Source organism: Protobothrops mucrosquamatus, unplaced genomic scaffold (assembly GCF_001527695.2).
Source record: "Protobothrops mucrosquamatus isolate PMUCROS unplaced genomic scaffold, P.Mucros_1.0 scaffold815, whole genome shotgun sequence".
Classification (NCBI taxonomy): domain Eukaryota; kingdom Metazoa; phylum Chordata; class Lepidosauria; order Squamata; family Viperidae; genus Protobothrops; species Protobothrops mucrosquamatus.
The window spans coordinates 473,549-494,558 of NW_015387078.1; the positions used below are offsets into that span (position 1 = coordinate 473,549).

The window sequence follows — 21,010 nt, forward strand, 5'->3', positions numbered from 1 at the left end:
ACAGTCTACTTGGAAGCCAATTTAAAACAGTTTAAAGAAAATCTACCCCTGGGTTTGCTTGCAGCTAAGAAGTCAGCATCTTCTTATGTTACCAACCATGGAAAGCTAAAAACTGGCCTACAAGTGATCCAATGCAAACTACTTTAGAAGTGGAGTAATAATTGTCTCTTTTCCACAAAGGAGCATCCTGGCTGCCTCAGAGATGCATTATGATGCTAACTAAAGTGTTTATAGTAACTTTTCAGGTAGAAATTACCAGTCAGGATGCACAAGAATCTAGAAATTAGATGATGGAACATGCCATTCCCAGTAGCCTGCCCATATCCTTAGGTGACACAAGCTAAAAGTAGCCTAACCATAGAAAATACTAGAAAATTCCATAATTAATGCGGCATCAGAAGAGGCAGATGGACTGGCCCCAAAGTGAGAGATATTATCTATAAAAAAGTTAACAGCAGCACAAGGCTCTCTAACATAACTCTGGGAGGAAGACTGTATCATAAGAATCAGTCCCCTCATAATTCAAAACAATTTAATAATTGCTTTTAATTGTTCACAAGCTTGCAGATGCAATGCATGCAGAAAAAAATGTGTTGACATGTGTTCAAACAGGATTTAGTCTACACCTTATTGGATACATGTTGAGTCTTTCTCCATCTACACTGTAAAAGACTGTCTGGCCACTTCAATCTGCCCTCCTCCCTCCTCCCAATATCATGGGGCCATCTCTGAAGCAAGTTGGAAAAGGAATTCAGGAGACATTTTGGTGATAAGGAAACACTTTATTTCAAATACAAACTGGCATCAACAGAATCACTGGTGGGATCAACTACAAACCCTTCCAAAGCTTTTTGAAATCTAGTAGCCTTTTCAGATTATGCCAATAGATCTACTGTTACAGAATCAAGATGTAGCCACTAATCCAGCCCTAACCAAATGATGGTCCTTCACGACAGTGGGAACTGGAACCTTCCCAATCATGGCATATCTCCATCAGAACAGATCAAACTGAGAATGTGACCTCCATCATATGTTGACTGATTGGAACGACCTCTTCAGCTGCTCAAGACAAACTGGTTCCCAAATGGATATTGGGCTCCCTCAGCACTGTAAGCCCGTGGGGCTCTGAACAAGTCCGAGACCAATTCTAGAAGCTCTGTTTGGATTTCATTAAGTGGTAGAAGAGGCAGTTCATTCACAAAATCTCTAGCTTAACCTGCGTACCAAGACCGAATTACACACATTTTAGTATAAAGCAGTTTTCTCAGTATTGTAGAATATTTTGATGGGAGCCACGGCACCTATACATGCTCACCTGTCTCCCTCAACGGTGTTTCATTTTACACAAGCCAAATGGACTACTTCACCCACCACCCACAATTGTGCATGATCTCCATTTTGGCAGCTGCAGCTGCCAAAAAAGCCAACACAGTGCTGGGCTGCATTAACAGAGGGATAGAATCAAGATCACGTGAAGTATTAATACCACTTTACAATGCCTTAGTAAGGCCGCACTTGGAATACTGCATCCAGTTTTGGTCACCACGATGTAAAAAAGATGCTGAGACTCTAGAAAGAGTACAGAGAAGAGCAACAAAGATGANGTATAAGCTATGACAAGAAAGGGGGGAAATAGATCCCCTTTCTCTGGGGGCAAAGAAGCCTCTGCAGGGAGAGTTCCTCAGTGCCTGTGCTTTTATTGTGTAGGCAACAAATCAAGACTATTATTTTCCTGTCTTTTGCTTCATTTGCATTGTTATTTTTTCTTTCTTTCTTTCTTTCTTTCTTTCTTTCTTTCTTTCTTTCTTTCTTTCTTTCTTTCTTTCTTTCTTTCTTTCTCTTTCTTTCTTTCTTTCTTTCTTTCTTCGGCTCCTATTGCTGATCCTGTTTCTACAAAAATAATAAGAAGAAAGTGTTAATTTTATTACTATTTATGAGGCTTCGTTGAAAATGTTTCTACCATAAACTACTTGGAGCATGGATAGTAGAAAGGCAGGAACATTAAACTAAAAAGAATAGCTTTATAGGAACAATTCCTCTACTCTTTTCCGTGCCTCTTTGTGTGGAATGTTTCTGGAGCTAATTCTGTCAGCCTTTACTTGCTTGTAGGAGAAGGCTCTCTTGCAGAAAATAACGATCCCAGAGTAAATAAGTAATATAAAGAAATGCAAAGCACAGGAGCAAAAATTTAATAAAATCACAATCTAGAAAAAAAAAATATAAAAGAATTAAGAACCCCTTGTGGCATGAACACTAAGGAAAAACTATATAGAAACAAATCAACCCTGTATTTATTATTCATGTATTAATTAATTAAACTTATTGTACTGCCAACTACCAAGGTCCCTTGGTAGTTTATAGCAAGACGTAACGTAGAAATTGAAATTCAAGATAGTAGGAAAAACTAGCAATAACAATTAAAAACAATTTACACGGTTTATTTAGGATGTTTTTGAAAGAAAGCAAAGCTGTTAGGTCCCATAACCCAGCAGGGAATGTGTTCCAGAGAATGGAGGGGCTAAAGAGAAGACTTGACCTAAGCTGCAGCAATTGTAGGTGAACTTCCAAAATAATCTCTGGGAGTGGATGGGGCTGGGGAATCTTGTAGAGGTGTTTCTTCAGAGAGCCTGGAACTGAATCATATACCGGTTTACAGATAATAAGATAATACCCCTTTCACGCTTTACCCAAAGGCAAATAGGTAGGCAGCACAATGTCTTTAAGTCAGATATAATGTGGTTCTTTTGAGTTCTTCCCAAGAGGTTTGATTGGTGAGTTCTGAACCAGTTGACGTTGCTAGGATAGATACAAAAGCAGCCTCACGTAGAGTATGTCACAGGGGTCAAACCTGAATGTTATTTTTTTTTTTTTATAAGAAATTTTATTTATTTTTTTTCCATCATAAGAAACAATCATAAGTAAACACAATAACCAATCAATAACCCCCCCCCCCGGACTTCCCAAACCTAATCCCAGGATAATATTCATATAAAGGTAAACAAATACTAATATCTCTAACTCCACAAAATATCTTAATCTACAAGAAAAGATAGAAGTAAACAAACTTAAGAAAATCTAGAAACCTAAATTATATTCTACCACTCTATGTTTCTTTTGAATATAAACAATCCATCTTCTCCATATTGATAAAAATTGTTCGTTCGAATGGTTCTTCAAGTAAGCCGAAATCTTTGCCATTTCAGCAAGATACGAAACTTTCAATCTCCAGTCTCCCATCGTGGGCAGAATTGGGCTCTTCCAATTTTGGGCTATTAGCAATCGGGCAGCAGATAAACAATAAAGCATCAAGTTTGTTTCTTTTGCATCTAAATCTTGCACAATACCTAAAAGAAACAACTGTGGAAGAAAAATAATCCTTTTTTTAAAAATCTGCTGTAGGTTCCACCATAATTATACCCAATAAGCCTTAATAACCTTACAAGTCCACCACATATGAAAAAAGGTTGCATCTGGATGACCACACCTCCAACACTTGGATTCATAATTCGGATAGATACGAGACATAGTTGAGGGATCCAAGTGCCATCTATAAAACATCTTATAAAAATTTTCACGTAAATTTTGAGCTTGCGTAAACTTCACATTTCTCACCCAGATCAACTCCCAAGTATCCATAGGTATTGTTTCTCCTATATTTTGAGCCCATTTAAAACCTGAATGTTATTAATACGCATCATATTAAGGATGAATTTGGTGTATCAACCAAAATTGGTACATCAGCCAAAGCTAATGAAAGGTGCTACCGTATTGGCCATTGCCTCCGTCTAGAAAACTAAAGAGAGATTTGCATCAGAGGCAACTGCAAATTCCATACCCCTTCTTCTTAGGAGCCTAGAACAAGGAGTTCTACCACCTCTCTGAAACCGTAACACTGGATCCAGTTGCAGTTTATTATTGTCCATTATCCAGCCATTATCAGCTACAGGCATGGACACAGGGAAGTCAGACTATTGCCTGAAGATGTTACAGAGAAAAAGATCATCATCAACATAGTTGTAGCACCCGGCTCCAGATTTCCTGTTTATCTACCCTGGCAAATTCATGTTGATACAGAAGAGCACTGTAGGCGGAATGGAGTCCTGAGAGACACTCGTGTCGAGCAACTGTTTCCAGGTGACATAATCTGAAATCTACCAACAGAGGATCGCAATATTGAAATCTACCAACAGAGGGTCGCAATAGTTCCTGTTTCCTTATTTCTCAGATGATCCAGAAGAATACCATTACTGATGATATCAGAAGCTGCTGGGAGGGCAAAGAGAATCAACAGATTCATACTCCGTCAATCTACAGAAACAAGGCAATCTCACACACAGTCTACTTGGAAGCCAGTGTAAAACAGCTTAAAGAAAATCTACCCCTGGGTTTGCTTGCAGCTAAGAAGTCTTCTTATGTTACCAACCATGGAAAGCTAAAAACTGGCCTACAAGTGATCCAATGCAAACTACTTTAGAAGTGGAGTAATAATTGTCTCTTTTCCACAAAGGAGCATCCTGGCTGCCTCAGAGATGCATTATGATGCTAACTAAAGTGTTTATAGTATCTTTTCAGGTAGAAATTACCAGTCAGGATGCACAAGAATCTAGAAATTAGATGATGGAACATGCCATTCCCAGTAGCCTGCCCATATCCTTAGGTGACACAAGCTAAAATTAGCCTAACCATAGAAAATACTAGAACATTCCATAATTAATGCTGCATCAGAAGAGGCAGATGGACTGGCCCCAAAGTGAGAGATATTATCTATAAAAAAGTTAACAGCAGCACAAGACTCTCTAACATAACTCTGGGAGGAAGACTGTATCATAAGAATCAGTCCCCTCATAATTCAAAACAATTTAATAATTGCTTTTAATTGTTCATAAGCTTGCAGATGCAATGCATGCAGAAAAAAAATGTGTTGGCATGTGTTCAAACAGGATTTAGTCTACACCTTATTGGATACATGTTGAGTCTTTCTCCATCTACACTGTAAAAGACTGTCTGGCCACTTCAGTCTGCCCTCCTCCCTCCTCCCAATATCATGGGGCCATCTCTGAAGCAAGTTGGAAAAGGAATTTAGGAGACATTTTGGTGATAAGGAAACACTTTATTTCAAATACAAGCTGGCATCAACAGAATCACTGGTGGGATCAACTACAAACCCTTCCAAAGCTTCTTGAAATCTAGTAGCCTTTTCAGATTATGCCAATAGATCTACTGTTACAGAATCAAGATGTAGCCACTAATCCAGCCCTAACCAAATGATGGTCCTTCACGACAGTGGGAACTGGAACCTTCCCAATCATGGCATATCTCCATCAGAACAGATCAAACTGAGAATGTGACCTCCATCATATGTTGACTGATTGGAACGACCTCCTCAGCTGCTCAAGACAAACTGGTTCCCAAATGGATATTGGACTCCCTCAGCACTGTAAGCCCGTGGGACTCTGAACAAGTCCGAGATCAATTCTAGAAGCTCTGTTTGGATTTCATTAAGTGGTGGAAGAGGCAGTTCATTCACAAAATCTCTAGGCTAACCTGCGTACCAAGACTGAATTACGCACATTTTAGTATAAAGCAGTTTTCTCAGTATTGTGGAACATTTTGATGGGAGCCACGGCACCTATACATGCTCACCTGTCTCCCTCAATTGTGTTTCATTACACAAGCCAAATGGACTACTTTACCCACCACCCACAATTGTGCATGATCTCCATTTCATTTCAAGTTGACTTGTTCTTACAAAAGAACTGGTTCTTTGTGGAGATGGAACCTCCTTAAGACTTGAGAAATGACAAGACTGTTGGAGAGAGGAATACTCTTACATTTCTAATCTCCGTTCCCTATTAGCTAGCTAGTTTTCATTCAAATGCTATACCTATAGTGGCAAATGAGCATATAGCAACAATGTAGGATTATCGGCCAATAAACAAATGAATAGTGAATAACGAAGCATTTGAATGTCTCTATTAGGTAAATACAGTTCTAACACAACATAATGTCACTATTAACCAAATACATTTTAGCAGTCTGGGGCTGGGTTGGCATATCACGCTGATACATAAACTGGTTTCTTTGGTTCTAACTTGATATATTATGCAAAGTCTTCATTGTAGTAATGTTTTATGGTTTATGAGTCCATGAACCTAACCTTTATACCTAGCTAAACTATGGTGTGATGTTTAATGTCAGTCTAGGTGTCTTCTTGTGGACAGTGCTGCATTCTTTTCTTAAAATAAATGAGACAAGCTTCAGCATGTGTAGCAGTGAAAGCATTACTTGAATATGGGGTGAAGAATCATACCAATGATAAATCTCCACTTACGCAAATCAAACTAAGAACCCAAACAAAGCCCAGCAGTTAACTTGTTCAGAGTTTTATGTAAACAAGCCTCAAGGAAGAAATGTATATGGTCCACTCCTAAGAAAGTTTTCCTGAAAAGGATCAGAAATCCATCATTGACACAGCAGAAAAGTAAGAAAAGGAATGAGATCCAGATTTGATAAATTTAAAAGTCTGACATAACTGATGTTAAGGAATCAGCTTCCCATATATATGATCACAAGAAAATAGCAGATAATAGCAGAACATTAGATAAAGATTCTCCCAGTTCAAGAAAGCCTATTTAACTTATTAGATAAATCCTTCCCGTAACCCTTTGCTGATCGCAGGCACAAAGGTTTAGGCTGACATTTTAATTTTTGTGCGCAGGCTCTAAATAGAAGCCCAGATAACTGTTTCTGAGCTAATATTCCATGTCCTGGTCATGCAAATGGATATACGCATATCAATTATGCTATTGTGTTTGGAGTTAGGCAATGTTATTAAAGATAGGAAATAAGAGAAAAGTAAAAATAGACTACTTAAAGGCATTTTATACCAACAGCATTCATTATATCTTCCTGTACTTTTCTATATTTGCGAAACATCTTTGCTTTTGGTTATTCATTCATCACCTTTCCCCCTTTTAAATCATGCATAAGTCCTCAAGCATATAAAATATACATGGCAAACCGACGGACGACTGAAAATACTATCCTTTTCTTTAGGTACAATGTAACAAAATAGGGGTACGACTCCCTCGCAAGAAATTTCTTGGTTCGGATGTCTCTCTTGTCGTGGTCTAAACATAACGGTGTGTTTCTTGTCCCACGGTCGTCTTGTCGTCCACAGGAAAGACAAACGACTTACACAAACTTCAGAAGGACGAATTGATTTTAGCCCACTCCATAAGTGCTTCATTTTCCCCAAATGCCAGACTCTACAGCCCAGGATCTATTGCTGGCCTGTCCTCTATTAGGGAATAGTGATTGCCAAGACCTAATGCCTACATTAGCTTCCAGACCTCTTATATTTGCCTGTGGGCTTTTTGACATCACTGTTGTTTCCACTGCCCAGTCCCTGAAGAGAGATTTAAAGATGTTCTACAACCGGCTTCCGTTCCACCAGCTTGGCAATGTTGAAATAAAAATCAGAGTCTCTGCCTTAAGCCGCCGGTCTTGTGGTAACCTGTCCTACATGCAAAAAAGGAATGGAATACTTTGCTTCATTCCCTTTCCCTGTTCTTCCTAACGTGTGCAAAATATATGCTAGTGGTTTCAATGAGAAGAAGTTAATGGTCATGAATTCCATTGGTTAATTATGTTCTGTGTGAAGAGTTACCTTCTGTCTACAAATAGTCCTAGATTATAACGGTAATTGGAGCTGGGACTGTTGCTACGCATGGCGTTGTAAATGTAGCCCTGACACTTAACCACAGCAGTTGCAGCAATTCTGGTTGCTGTTGTTAAACAAGGATCACATGGCTCATTAAGTGAGGATCTCATATGTGATCGCAACTTCTGACTTCCTGCCAGCTTCCCAATTGACTTTCCTTGTGGGAAGCTGGCAGGAAATGCAGTTATGTGACCTCAGCTTGCTGCAATGTCTGGAACTCTAAGGAGTTGTTGTAAGTCTCCCGTGTTCAACGTCATCATAACTTTGAATGGTCACTTAAAAATTTGGTTGTAACCCAAGGACTACCTCTATTCTTCATCCAGTCAGTTTCATTGAGTGATTTCTAAGTCCCAATGTTTTGCATTCACACACAGATGCAGGTGGTCCTGGACTTACGACTACAATTGATGCCAAAATTTCTGTTGCTCACTGAGACAGTTGTTAGTGAGTTTTGGCCCATTTTATGATCTTTCTATCATAGTTGTTAAGTGAATCACTGCGGTTGTTCAGTTAGCAACACAGTTGTTAAGTGAATCTGGCTTTCCCCATTGACTTTGCTTTTCAGAAGATCACAAAAGGTGAGGACATGACCCCAGGACATTGCAACTGTCATAAATATGAGTCAATTGCCAAGCATCTGAATTTTGATCACGTGACCATTGTAAACGTGAAAAATGGTCATGTCACTTTTTTTCAGTCCCTTTATATATTTGAATAGTCATTAAATGTACTGTTGTAAGTCAAGGGCTACCTGTAGTACACACATACTATTTATGTATTCACTTTCAGAATAAGGGAAATTATTAAGCGAAGAGCAAGAAAAGAGTAAGATGAGAAAAATCTTTCTTTCTCCATTTTTTGTTAGCCCTGCTTGATTATGTCTCAGCCATGTTTCTTTACAGCTGCCCTTTTCCCAAGGCTGGGTAATTTCAAATATTACAGCCTTTTCTCATGAGGATGGAGATCGAGTCCCATTATTGTTTTATTCTTTTTCCAAGTCGACTGTATATTTCTTCAGACCTTCCACTCTGTGCTTGAACTTTGCTCCTGTATTGCACGTAAAACTCTTCCTTCTCATGTCAAACAAGTATCTAGTACCGTTAATTCCTTGCAAGCAAAAATATTGTTGCTATGTCATGAGTTGATAGGTTGTTTCCCGCCTGGACTATTGCAACGCTCTCTACATGGGGCTCCCCTTGAAGTGCACCTGGAGGCTCCAGCTAGTTCAGAATGCGGCCGCGCGGGGGATTTTGGGGGCCTCTAGATACTCCCATGTAACACCTCTCCTGCGCGAGCTGCACTGGCTGCCGGTGGCCTTCCGGGTGCGCTTCAAGGTGTTAGTAACAACTTTTAAAGCGCTCCATGGCAATGGACCTAGGTATTTGCAAGACCGCCTCCTANGTCAATGCCGGCTGGCGACCCCCAGGGGGAGAGCCTTCTCTGTGGCAGCTCCTGCCCTCTGGAATGACCTACCCCCCGACCTACGTACAACTACGGACCTGCGCCTCTTCCGCCGAGCCTTGAAAACCCATCTATTCCATGCGGCCGGCCTGGCGTAGTTTTGATTGGGCTTTGCTAGGGGTTTTATATGGGGTATTTTTAGAGCAGGCTTTTTATTCAATATTTATTGTGATTTTTATTATTGCCTGTTCACCACCCTGAGTCCCGTAAGGGAGATAGGGCGGTATATAAATTTAAATAATAAATAAATAAATAAATAAATAAATAAATAAATAAATAAGTACTCATAGGTACATATTTCGGGAAAGAGAAATGGCCCACGTGGCTCTCCTGAAGTGAGGTTAACAGGTCCCTGTGAGTCTGTATTGCACATGGTGTGACAGTTAATCCAGCCTTGATCTCAGTGGCTTGAGCCCCAAAATCCTTGAATTTTTTTTCTGAACAGCTGGACCGCTTGGAACTGGATCCATTCAGGCAGCAGCTGGAGGATCGTTGGAAAGATATTCGGAAACAGTTGAAGCAAAGGGTTCCACAAGATGAAGGTGATGAGGCTGCAGGGATCAGAAGGTAAGAGAGGCTAGAGAAGGACAGCTGTGGCATTAAGAAAACCCAGTAGAAGGACGGGCAGATGTTCAGTGGCAACAGCCGTCAGCCTTGACTTCCTATCCTGCACTTGGGGTATGGTTAAAAATAAGAAGAGAAAAATGCATGTATGTGGGTCTTTGCACACAGCCTGTAATCCCCGAGGCTGGGTGCTACGCATACATTGAGCCAAAACGTGTTTTACTTAAGGAGAATGTCAGTATGCTGAGTCATCATTTACATTTCCCTTCAGCATCTCCAAGTACCTGGCATATTTTGAGAAAATTAAAGGAAGCTCCCCATCTCCCACTCTCCCCCCCCTCCCGCCAACAACAACAAAAATAGAGCTTTTACAGAAAATGTAAATCAGTGTTTCTCAACCTTGGCAACTTTACGATGTGTGGACTTCAACTCCCAGAATTCTCCAGCTAGCGTTGCTAGCTGGAGAATTTTGGGAGTTGAAGTCTACACATCGTAAAGTTGCCAAGGTTGAGAAACACTGATGTAAATGTTTCCAAGCCACTGCCATGAGCATAACAGTATTTATGCTTCCCCTCCTCTGAAAAAAAAATCACCAGTTTGGGAGTTAGTGTTTGGAATTGATGTCAGTAGGAAACCTCAGGATTATAGGTAAGGTTTGGAAGTGGAAGAACCATCCCAGAATAAAATAGAGGCAACCATCTTCCATTCGGCGGTCAAGAAAAACTGCACAGATGCGTTCATATAATCAGGAATTGAGCTTGATTTGAAAGAGAATATATTTTTCTTTACTAACAAGAATGACCGCCGGACAGATGTTACCCTCAAACCTGGAGCTACTGAACACTTGCCTGAACCCTTGCTTGCTTTCCCAGACCTTCACCTTGTCAATACAGGTAGTCCTTGACTTAACGACCATTCTTTTAACAACCATCCAGAGTTATGAAGACACTGAAAAAAGCAACTTACGGTTGAGGTCCTTGCACTTAGTGACTTTCACACTGTGCCTTTGGTCACTTGACCGAAATTCAGTTGCTCGGCAGCCGCTATGTATTTATACATTTATGATGGTTGCAGCATCCCGGGCTCACGTGACGGCCGTTTGCGATCATCCCGGTGGGTTTCGGTCAAGCAAAGTCAATGAGGGAAAACCAGATTTGCTTAATGACCACCACAAAAAGGTTGCAAAATGGAGCATGACTCGTTTAACAACCGCATTGCTTAGCAACTAAAGTTCTGGTCCCAATTGCAATCGATCGTAAGCCGAGGATTACCTGCAGTCTTTTCCTTTAGAACAGCGGTTCTCAACCTATGGGTCGGGACCCCATTTGGGGTCGATCGACCATTTCACAGGGGTCGCCAAGCAAGGCTGTCCGCCATTTTTTTCCCTTTTCCGGCGGGTGCCTTACCTCCCTTGGGCTGGGCCAGCTGGTGGTCGGCCTGCTCCGTCTCTGCCGCTTGCCAGCTACGCCTCGGCCGGCGCAGGGGGCGGAACCACGCATGCGCGGCGCTCCCGGGCAGGGAAAGTCCTCGACTTACGACCGGTTGGGTAGTCGTCGACTTACGACCGGTTTAGTCCTCGACTTATGACCGGTTTAGTCCTCGACTTACGACCGGTTTAGTCCTCGACTTACAACCGGTTGGGGGTCGCGGCATTAAAAAGGTTGAGAACCACTGCTTTAGAATGGCAAGCTGCAACCACTCGGTTGCACCACCAGAGGGCACTTGCGCTTTGTGTGTGGACCCCCTGGCACAACTTACTGACAGGAAGAAAGGAGGGGAAAAGCTTCTCTGAATGTGATTACTTTAGCAGTGCAAATCAGCAATTCCTGCTACATACTGTTAGGTGATGATACGCCAAGCACTCCTTCGCTAAGGGTCCATTGTATAAGATGCAGCAGAATCTCTTTGTCTAGCTGTGTTGGCTTCCCAGGAGTTGCCCTGCCTGTCCCTGTGTCTTGCTTTGAAAATCCTTTAATTAAATCAGAGAGTGATTATGGGTGTGAAGGCATGAAGAAATAAGATGCAAACATTGGGGGAGGTGCTGGCTGCCAAGAAGCATCTTTCCCGTGGATTTTTGGTGTGTGTGTGTGTGTGTTTCTCTCGAGGACACTTTCCAGAGAAAAGGGGGTTGGCGAGTCTTCTGCTCAGATTTGTCTCATGCAGCATCGGGGACGGTGACATCCCAGCCCTGAGCACATCATGAGGGATTAGGTGAAGGTGTGTCATGTTTGGGATAGGAAGGTCCCCACAGCGATCTTATTTCTTCAGAAGGAACCTGCAGGGCGCAAGTGTGGTGGATACACTGGCCTTCAGTGAAAAGGAGGGGAAAAAGGAAGGAAAACACAAATGAAGGCATAACGCTGCAGGATCCAATCTGGGTCGGTCACCAGGACCGCAGGTTTGTCTTCCGAGCTTTCGGACTCGTGCTGGAGCCCCCATCCTCTCAGGGAACCTCTCTGTGTCAGCACAAGTCCGAAAGCTCAGAAGACGAAACCTCTGGTCCCGGTGACCCACCCAGATTGGATCCTGGAAAGAAAACGGATACGGACTAAGGATACCCAGTGCAGTGTGGAAGGAAAGACCACTCTTTGTTTTGTCAAAGCAAACTTTGAAAGTCCACAAGAACAGTTGCTTTCACACGAAGTTGTGAGAAGTCTATTATTAGACTGCCAGCCCAAAGGAATGATGGAAGCTGAAATCCAATCTTGAGGGGGTGAATACCAGGAGGGTGATGGGTGATGTATGTAGTTTGGCTATTTTGGAAATCTCTTTGCTCCCAAACAGTAAGATCTCAGAGCTAGGTCCAGGATAGGCAACCTGTAGCCTCTCCGAGGTTACTAAACTGGAACTCGCGCATCCTTCCCAAGTAACCATGCTGGGAGAGCGCCTGGGAATTGGTTAGTAGCATCTGACCAGTAGCATCTGGGCAGCTACAATTTCCCCAAATCTAGAGGAGATGATCAGTTTAACATGTGGTGCCCCTATCAGTTTTAATTATGTAGAAAGGGAGGTGGAAGAAAGCTAGTGATCCCGTTCACTGCCTTTGGGGCAGGAAGGAGAAAACACCACACACAGCTCTCCCATAAAGGATCTGTCTGGAGTTCTCCAAACTGAAAAAAAAATCCTCCTTGTTTTGGAGAGGCAAATTCTCTCTCTCTCCCTTTTGCCTTTTCTGGGCACAAACAAAACACCATACTTCAGATCCTCTTTCCATTCATGAAACACTTTTGCAATCTGCCTTAGTCAAATGTAAATTGGAGGATGCTATTTTATCTGCAGTTCACTGGCTGTGGAGATAAGATAGCCCTCAACGTATTGCTTAGCAAACATTTGAAGTTACAACAGACACCCCCTCCCTCCCCCAAAAAAGAACCTACGACCTGATTTTGAAATTCTGACATTGCTCCCCCTCATGGTCACAAGATTGTTTTTGGGCACTTGGCAACCTGCCCATATTTACAGCCATTTGCAGCACCCTACAGTCACATGACTACAATTTACAATATTTTTTTCCCCAGAAACCGGTGTTTGCTTCCAGTTGCCAGCAAAAACTGAGCTTTGACAAACAATGGGTTGGCTTTACAACTGCCGCATTTGCTTAACAACCACTGTCAAAAAGGCCGTAAAAATGGGTCCAGTCACATAGTGTCCCACTTTACAGCCATCATGACTTGTGAACATTATTGCCAGTTAGGGTCATAAGTGAAGGACTTCCTGTACAATGTCTAGATCAGGGGTAGGCAACCTTGGCTCTTTTATGACTCGTGGACTTCAACTCCCAGAATTCCTCAAGAATTCTGGGAGTTGAAGTCCACGAGTCATAAAAGAGCCAAGATTGCCTACCCCTGGTCTAGATTTTTCCCTCCTTTCTGGGACATCTTTTATTCTCCCTCATAGTAACTGTATTTACCCATGGTGCACAGCCTGAGCCTCTAATACCATATGTCCTCCCTCTAAAGTCTTGTTGTGGTCCCCCGACCCCTTTCAACAATTACTATTGCAATTTTTAAGATGGCAAGGGGAGGAATTATTAAATGCATAGAGAGTAATCTCATTAACTGCATCTAACTAATTTTATAAAATATAATTTAAGTCTAATGTAGCTCTTGTTCCAGTCCTGCCTATTACTTTGTCTTGCCCTCTCCTCTTTGAATCTGCTGCAATTCCTGATACTGCAGTAAATTCAGAGTTTGACACTCCCTAGGGGCATTTTTAACATATAGTTGGTGAGAATTTCCACTATGCTTTCATGAATTTCCATCCACTGAACTCTGAATCCTTGCCCAATGAATGTTTTGTTTTTCTTGGCTTCTTTAAAGTTGAATTGTTTGTTGTGGAAATAAATACTCAATTTAACGGGTATGTTAAAAATGCCTCTGCGTGATATAAACATGCCAGGTTGCGTTTATCCCCCGCTCTGTGGCCCTCTAGTTTAAAAAAAGAAGCATGGTCCTGTTGTTGCCAAACATATCTTTTACCCCCTACTCCAGCCATTCCCCCCTCTGATTTGTTGTTTCTTTTGTCTTCTCAATCAGGAGACTCCTGGCTCACTTTCACTGCATTTCTTGTGACCGACCCTTGGAGATGGTGGTGCCTGGCCCGTAAGTCTTTGCTTGAAGCTTTCAAATCAGATCAGTAATCAGTCTGCTTAGATCAGTGATGGCGAACCTTTTAGAGACCGAGTGCCAAACTGCAACCCAAAACCCACTTATGCATCGTCAGGTGCCGGGTGGGTGTGGCCCATTGGGTGGGTGTGGCCCATTGGGTGGGCGTGGCCCATTGGGTGGGCGTGGCTGTGGTGGTAATGGCAGACTGAGTGGGACTAAAAAGTTCAATCAATCAATTCCAACTTTGCAAGATTTTGTTTTCCCACGAGAAGTTGAAATTGACTGATTGATTGAACCCTTTTTATTTTTTTTGCACACGGCGGCGGAGGCCTAAAGTGAAAAGGTTTTATAAAACCCAGCTGAAGGCCTAGGACTGGGGCGACAGCGCGCGTGCCCACAGAGAGGGCTCTGAGTGCCACCTCTGGCACCCATGCCATAGGTTCGCCACCACTGGCTTAGATGCAGGTATAGGAACACCTCTGCTAGGCTGTAGATTCAGCCATCAGCTATTCAGCGAGTTGCTGCCTATGTCCATCTATCTGCTGAGAAGCTGGCCTTTTCCTTCGTTAATAAAATGCTGGCAAGGTGTTAGGCCAGGAGCAGCTGCCCTCTCCTCTTTCACTTGTTCCGCATCCTCCCTTTTTTATCCTGTCTGCATATTATCTTGACAGGCGAATTACGACTCTCCCAGCTGTTCCAGGTTTACCTGCTCATCAATCCCTCCGGCCGTATATGGTTTATGAATTGGAACAAATCAGGCAACTGAACCGCAAGTAAAATGCAGATAGGAGCTTCTGTGTTTTCTTCTCTTGCCGTTTCTTTATCTGACTTTTCTGTATTCAGGAGCTGAGGGAGATAGAGACCTGGAGTAGGAATCCATAGGGAGGAATGAATATATAAAGCACAAAGTATCCATCTAGTTTGAATGTTATTCTTGGGATGCAACCTTCGTTATGTACAGGTAGTCCTCAACTTAACAATCATAGTTGAGGCCAGAACGTCTGTTGCTAAGTGATACGATCATTAAGTGAGTCATCACATGCCCATACCCAATTTTAGGACTGATTGCTTAAAGATAAAAGTTTCCCCTATTCAGTCGTATCCAACTCCAGAGGGCGGTGTCCATCTCTGTTTCTTAGCCAAGAGAGCCAGTGTCGTCCGAATACAATTTCTGTGGCCATGTGGCCGGCATGGCTATATGCCAAAGGAACACTGTTATCTTCCCACCGAAGTGGTACCTATTAATCTACTCACATTTCCATGCTTTTGAACCACTAGGTGGGCAGAAGCTGCGGCAAGTAATGGGAGTTTATTCCGTTGTGTAGTGCTCGGGTCTCAAACTCGGCCTGTCAGCTCTGCAGCTGACAAAAGTCAACATCTTTAACCACCGAGCCATCATGTCTCCTAGATTGCTTAAACAGTCATTAAGCAAATCTGGCTTCCCCCATTGATTTGGCTTGTTGGAAACTGGCTGGGAAGGTTGCAAATGTGTTCGTGTGTCCCCAGTGTACTATGACCATCACAAATATAAGCCAGTTGCCAAGCACCCAAATTGCAATATCAGGATGCTGTGATGGCTGTAAGAGTAGGACCGGTCACAAGGCACCCTTTTCAGCACCATCGTAACTTCAAACAATTGTGAAACGAATAATTGTAAATCAAGGACTACCTGTGGTGAAAATTGAAATGTTTTCTGTTATTGCTGTAAAACTTTCAACGGCAGTGGAGAAAATGGGAAGTGAACATCTTGTTTCAAAACGTCTCTTCATTTCTTATATCTGTAAAAGTCCCTTCCAAAAACCTGTGGTTGGACTATATATATATGGACACACCCAGGGATCATATTTTTAAGATATCTCTACAGTAGTGGCCAAAATTGTGGAAACTTTCTTGGGAAAGTGTACAGTAGTAATGCCACCTTTGGTTAAGTTTCCACCAATTTTTCTTCTAATTTCTTTATAACTGTAGCCTTGTTCACTTAATAATACTATTTTACATCGCTTTCTGGGCAACCAGTCAACTCTTTGCACCATTACTTTAATTTTATTACATTTTACAAGCTCACTAAATGAAAGAACACAAAAAAACCCAACCAACTTGATAGCGATCACATAACACACTGACAAATGTCCTCCTCTCAGCTTCAATTACATGACATCCATAACTGAATCCTACTGTGATCTGATTGGCTCATTGCCAAAACAAGATGATGCCTGATTGGCTCTCTAAACACTCACGCTCATTGGCTACAATCAGATGAAGGAAAGCTACCTAATATCAACCTAAGCAAGTTGTGCTTCCTTTTTCTGGTTATTTGGCTATAACTTTTCATAGAATACAGTATAGATAATTGAACAGACTTTGTTGCATTACATTCTTGATTAAATTATCTTTCCATTGATATATAATTTTATGGTATTATTCCCCCAAAAAAGTGGTGTTATTGGCCATCAAACCTCAAAAATACACTTTTCCCAAAAGGTTTCCACAATTTTGGCCACTACTGTATCTTTTAATTTTGTTTCAATCAGTAGCTATGGAATTTTTTAAAAAACCCAGTGATGTATCTGTCTCAGAGTGTGCCAGTGCCTTAGCCCTCTTGATTCCCCTTCCCTGAGAATTAGGGAATACATCTTCCCATTGGCGCTTATTTACTTGTTGTGACTTGTGTGCACATGGGAGGCGGGGTGAGGGGCCACATGGTATGTGTGAGAATTCAAAGCGGGTATATGAATGGGGAGGTATGTGGTCCCCAGAAAGTTACCTATGACAAATGCATTCTGCACCACTGAGTAGGTTCTTTCAGTACTGCCTGTTGTGTGAATGCTAGCAAATGATGTTGGGTGCAAGTGCCTGGCTTAACAGCATGTTTCTCCCCCCCTTCCCCCTTCCCCTTCTTTGGCTATTGCTGTCTCCTTGCTCTGGCATTGTGCTGCATCCAATTCTCCTCTTCCCACCTCTTCCTTGTCATAGCAATTTGAAATTAGGACCGGGTGTTCGTTATGATGCCCTGGAGAAGAGTGCTAGTCTGAACAAGTTACGCCGCATCCATTCCAAGATGCTCATGGACATACAAAAGGTGCAGAGTCATTATGGCGGAGGTGCCAGGGTCAACGCTCAGATGATCAGAGAAGCCCTGCAGTCCCAGTATCTTGGCTCAAGCCCTTTTGGCAAACGGTAGGGCTTGTGGGATAAAGCAAACTGTTCATCTCGCCAGACAGAAATATAGAAAGCAAAGCTGGGCTCTGATCAATCTCTCATCCTGGTGCTTCATTCAGGAAAACATGAGATCAGAGGGGTTCTGCACTGCCTTTCCTTAGCACTGTTATGGCAAACAATAGATTGAGCATTACTGCTCATTTCTGCCTACTTATAGCCAGTCATGCCTCACTCCCATCCCAAACTTACCAGGAAAGCAGAGAGGGCAGAAAATAATGGAAGCAGCACATTGGAAAGGGAATAATAACTAAAAAGAATTAAAAGGAGGAGGAGGAGGAGGATGTTTCTCTCAGCGAGCTCTGCATATCCCAATGGACACAGCATTTGTCCTATCAACCTGGGTATTGACACCAGGTCTGGAACAAATCAAATTATAGGCCAAGACCTGGACACAACAAGAGACCACCTTCAATCTAGAGCTAACCAATGCATTTAATCAGATTCATATGTGGTATTTTGGAATATATGAATGTTTGTGACTCATTAAAGCAGCTATGTCCTTTTCCAGTAGTTATCCAGTCCTTTAAAAAAAAACATAGATGCTTTAATGAATTACTATGCAGCATTCATGTATTCCAGAAGATTTCTTCTGAATGAATTTAGAAGTATTGTGCAACGCTCATCTGCCTTAATATATCTATTAACTGTAATGCTGGCTAAAGAGTATATGATAACCCAGGTCCCATGAACTGATGGTGCCACCTTCTGCAATGCAAATATTTGCATTTTTAGAATGATTTAAACAGCAGTCCCCAACCTTTCCAGCTCTGAGGACCGGCAGTGGCGGCAGCGGTGGTGGTGTGGGGGGGAGGGGATGGTTTCGTGCATGCACCTGCCACTTGCACAAATAAGAGTTTTGCGTGCTCATCTGCCGTTTGTGCGGCCCAGTTCCCAATGGGCCATGGCCTGGTACTGACAAGGGGTTGGGGACCCCTGATTTAGAAGGAGGGGACAGTAGTTCCTTGGCTTTAGCTTAAAGCTCAATTGATTACTGTATCCAAGAAATAGCGACTTTTTACTCAGACCTTGGAATCAGGCCCCTATTTAAATTTGTATTCAGGCAACTGTGTAAAATTGTTCGAGTGAGGAAAGATTTGCAAAAGGAAGCTATAAGCAATGACAATTTCCGGAATTTGAAGGGAAGGATTTATTTGCTGAGAAGATTCTCTACTCCCTTTTACATACTGTACACTGCTATACAGTGAAGGAGCTTCCATTAGCAAATTTATCTCTACTTGTATGTACATCATCTCAGTTTATATATATATTCCTTATGTATGCTTGGATCCTGAAATTAGCAGGAAATATTTACATAAATTTCTTCCATGTAGGAATTTTGCCATACCCTAAAGCAATCTTTTCATGTGCTTCTTTTAAAATTGTGTAGGTTTGTAATCAGACAGTGAAGAATTTTAGTGGTTGGGCTTGCTGCTTGGGTAATCATTTGCAATCCCAAAACAGGCTCAGAACTTCACAGATTTGCTAAACAAGTCAGACTTGATTGTTATCATTTTACAATATATTCAGCGATGTCTATAAAGTGGCTCCTATACATGCAAATCCAAATCTGAAAATAATGTCCAAAGTAGTTTAGGGTTAAGTCTGGTTCAGACTAGACTTCTTGTCTATAGTGAGATACAAGCATTTTGTAATCAAATTTCTTATTATCCAACTTTGCAATTTAGCTTGCATTTCTGCTTTGCCTTAATATTAGTTTAACCCTGCTACAGCTGCCTGTCTTGTTTCCCTACTTGAAATTCTACTCTCTGTTTAGGAAACTGCTTTCCAGAAGTGGCTTTGTGAGAATAACTTTCTGTTTGTTCCATATGTTTTATGTGCCTTGTTACTTTCCTGTCCTCCAAGGCAGAGGCGAGGAACATGATGCTCAAGCAGGCTGCTGCTATGTTCTGTACCAAGTGTTTCAGTGAATCTGTTCCCAGGGTTTCTGTGGAGAAGCTTAATGTGTCTTTAGGAAAAGGGCTGGGCCGAAAGGGAGTCCTATATAATCTGATTAGCAAGCAGTAAATGGGTGGACTGGGCCAGGAGAGAAAGAGTGAGGTGGTAGAGACTGGGACTGTGTCTCTGTTGAGAGGGCCAAGCTCTGAAACAGCCAACTTGTGACTTGAAGAAAGCAAATGGGGTCATCCATCCATTTTTCCAGCAATGGGCTCCTCTGCAAAACCTCACAGACCTTATAATTAAAACTAGCTGCTATTTCACATCTTCTTATGCGAGAACAAAAATACCATGTTGCAAGAATGAAGCCGTTTTTTAAATATTATTTGGGTTTTACTATCCATTTTTTGCATTGTGGAAGATCTAGCAGCATTCTAGACACTGTGGCACCTCTGATGCCATAATGGGAGGATATGAGAAAGATGACCTATGGAGACATTTGGATAATGTTCTTGCTGTGAAGAATGAAAATCTAAAAGTCTGATTCTCTAATCCCCATCTTTTTAACAGACTCCAAGTTGGGAGTCGCCAATGATCCATTTTTCCCCCACAAAGACTTTCCTTTTCACTTCTATAGAGGGCAAACATGGGTTATGCTTTGTTGACAAGCATAGCAGAGCCTGCTCAGAAACAACACTAACCTAAACTCTGTGTCTTATTTCCTTTTTCTGCTGACCTGGTCTTATTTCTTAGGACCACAAAATACAATTTATTGTTTCACTACCACCAGCTTTGTTAGGATTGTTTCTCATGGTCATATAGGATCAGTTTGAGACTTCTACATGCCCCAGGCTTGGGGCAGGACCTCTCATCACATCACTCATGAGACCAAATAGGCTTCAAATCTTACGCTAGAGCTGCATGGCTGAGAGAATTGACCATATAATCTACAGCAGATGACCAGGCTGAATCCGAGGGAGGGAGTTGAGCACGTCATCAGTCTAGAGTCCCTTTGTGCTCACAAGAGATCTAAGTCCAGCCCACCTTGAATTCAGTTGACTCCTATGTATCGCCAATTTGCTTTGGCTGTTAGTAATTCAGATTTTTGTAGAGTATTGGCATGCAATAAACCTGTATTCATTTGAACCGCCTTGACTCCTGACTTCCTGTCCTTGACATAATGCTCAGGATCTTTCTTGCCATAGAGGCTTGCCTTAACTCAAGGGCAGAGTGAACACGATCTGTGCTTCAGATCTGAGATATTGAAGAAGCAAAGCAGCGTGCTAGCTTTTCAGGCTGGAAGGCAGATTTGGAATTTTCAAAGTTAACAAGGACAGGCTTAAAATATGGCTGCTGTGCGAGGTGCATTTAAAAAAGACTGGTTGAGCAAAGCTATTCTCCCAAATGCCATTTACCCGAACATAAACTGATGAGGTGATTTCTGCCATTTCCTCACACAGAGACACACATTCTCTCTCCCCTCCCCAATGCTTGGGTCTTCTTCTTCTTCTCTTCTGGGCAGGTGGGCATACTTTCAGTG

At 42.1% G+C, this 21,010-nt stretch overlaps 1 protein-coding gene across 1 annotated transcript in view; it reads left to right on the plus strand.

The window, feature by feature from the left end:
* Positions 1-21,010, plus strand: part of QRICH2 (glutamine rich 2) — a 70,094-nt gene that overhangs the window by 38,639 nt on the left and 10,445 nt on the right. Inside the window, exons 15-18 of the mRNA XM_029284674.1 lie at positions 9,630-9,751; positions 14,284-14,349; positions 15,027-15,128; positions 17,329-17,532. Of these exons, the coding sequence (XP_029140507.1) occupies positions 9,630-9,751; positions 14,284-14,349; positions 15,027-15,128; positions 17,329-17,532 (494 nt within the window). The remainder of the gene's footprint in view (positions 1-9,629; positions 9,752-14,283; positions 14,350-15,026; positions 15,129-17,328; positions 17,533-21,010) is intronic.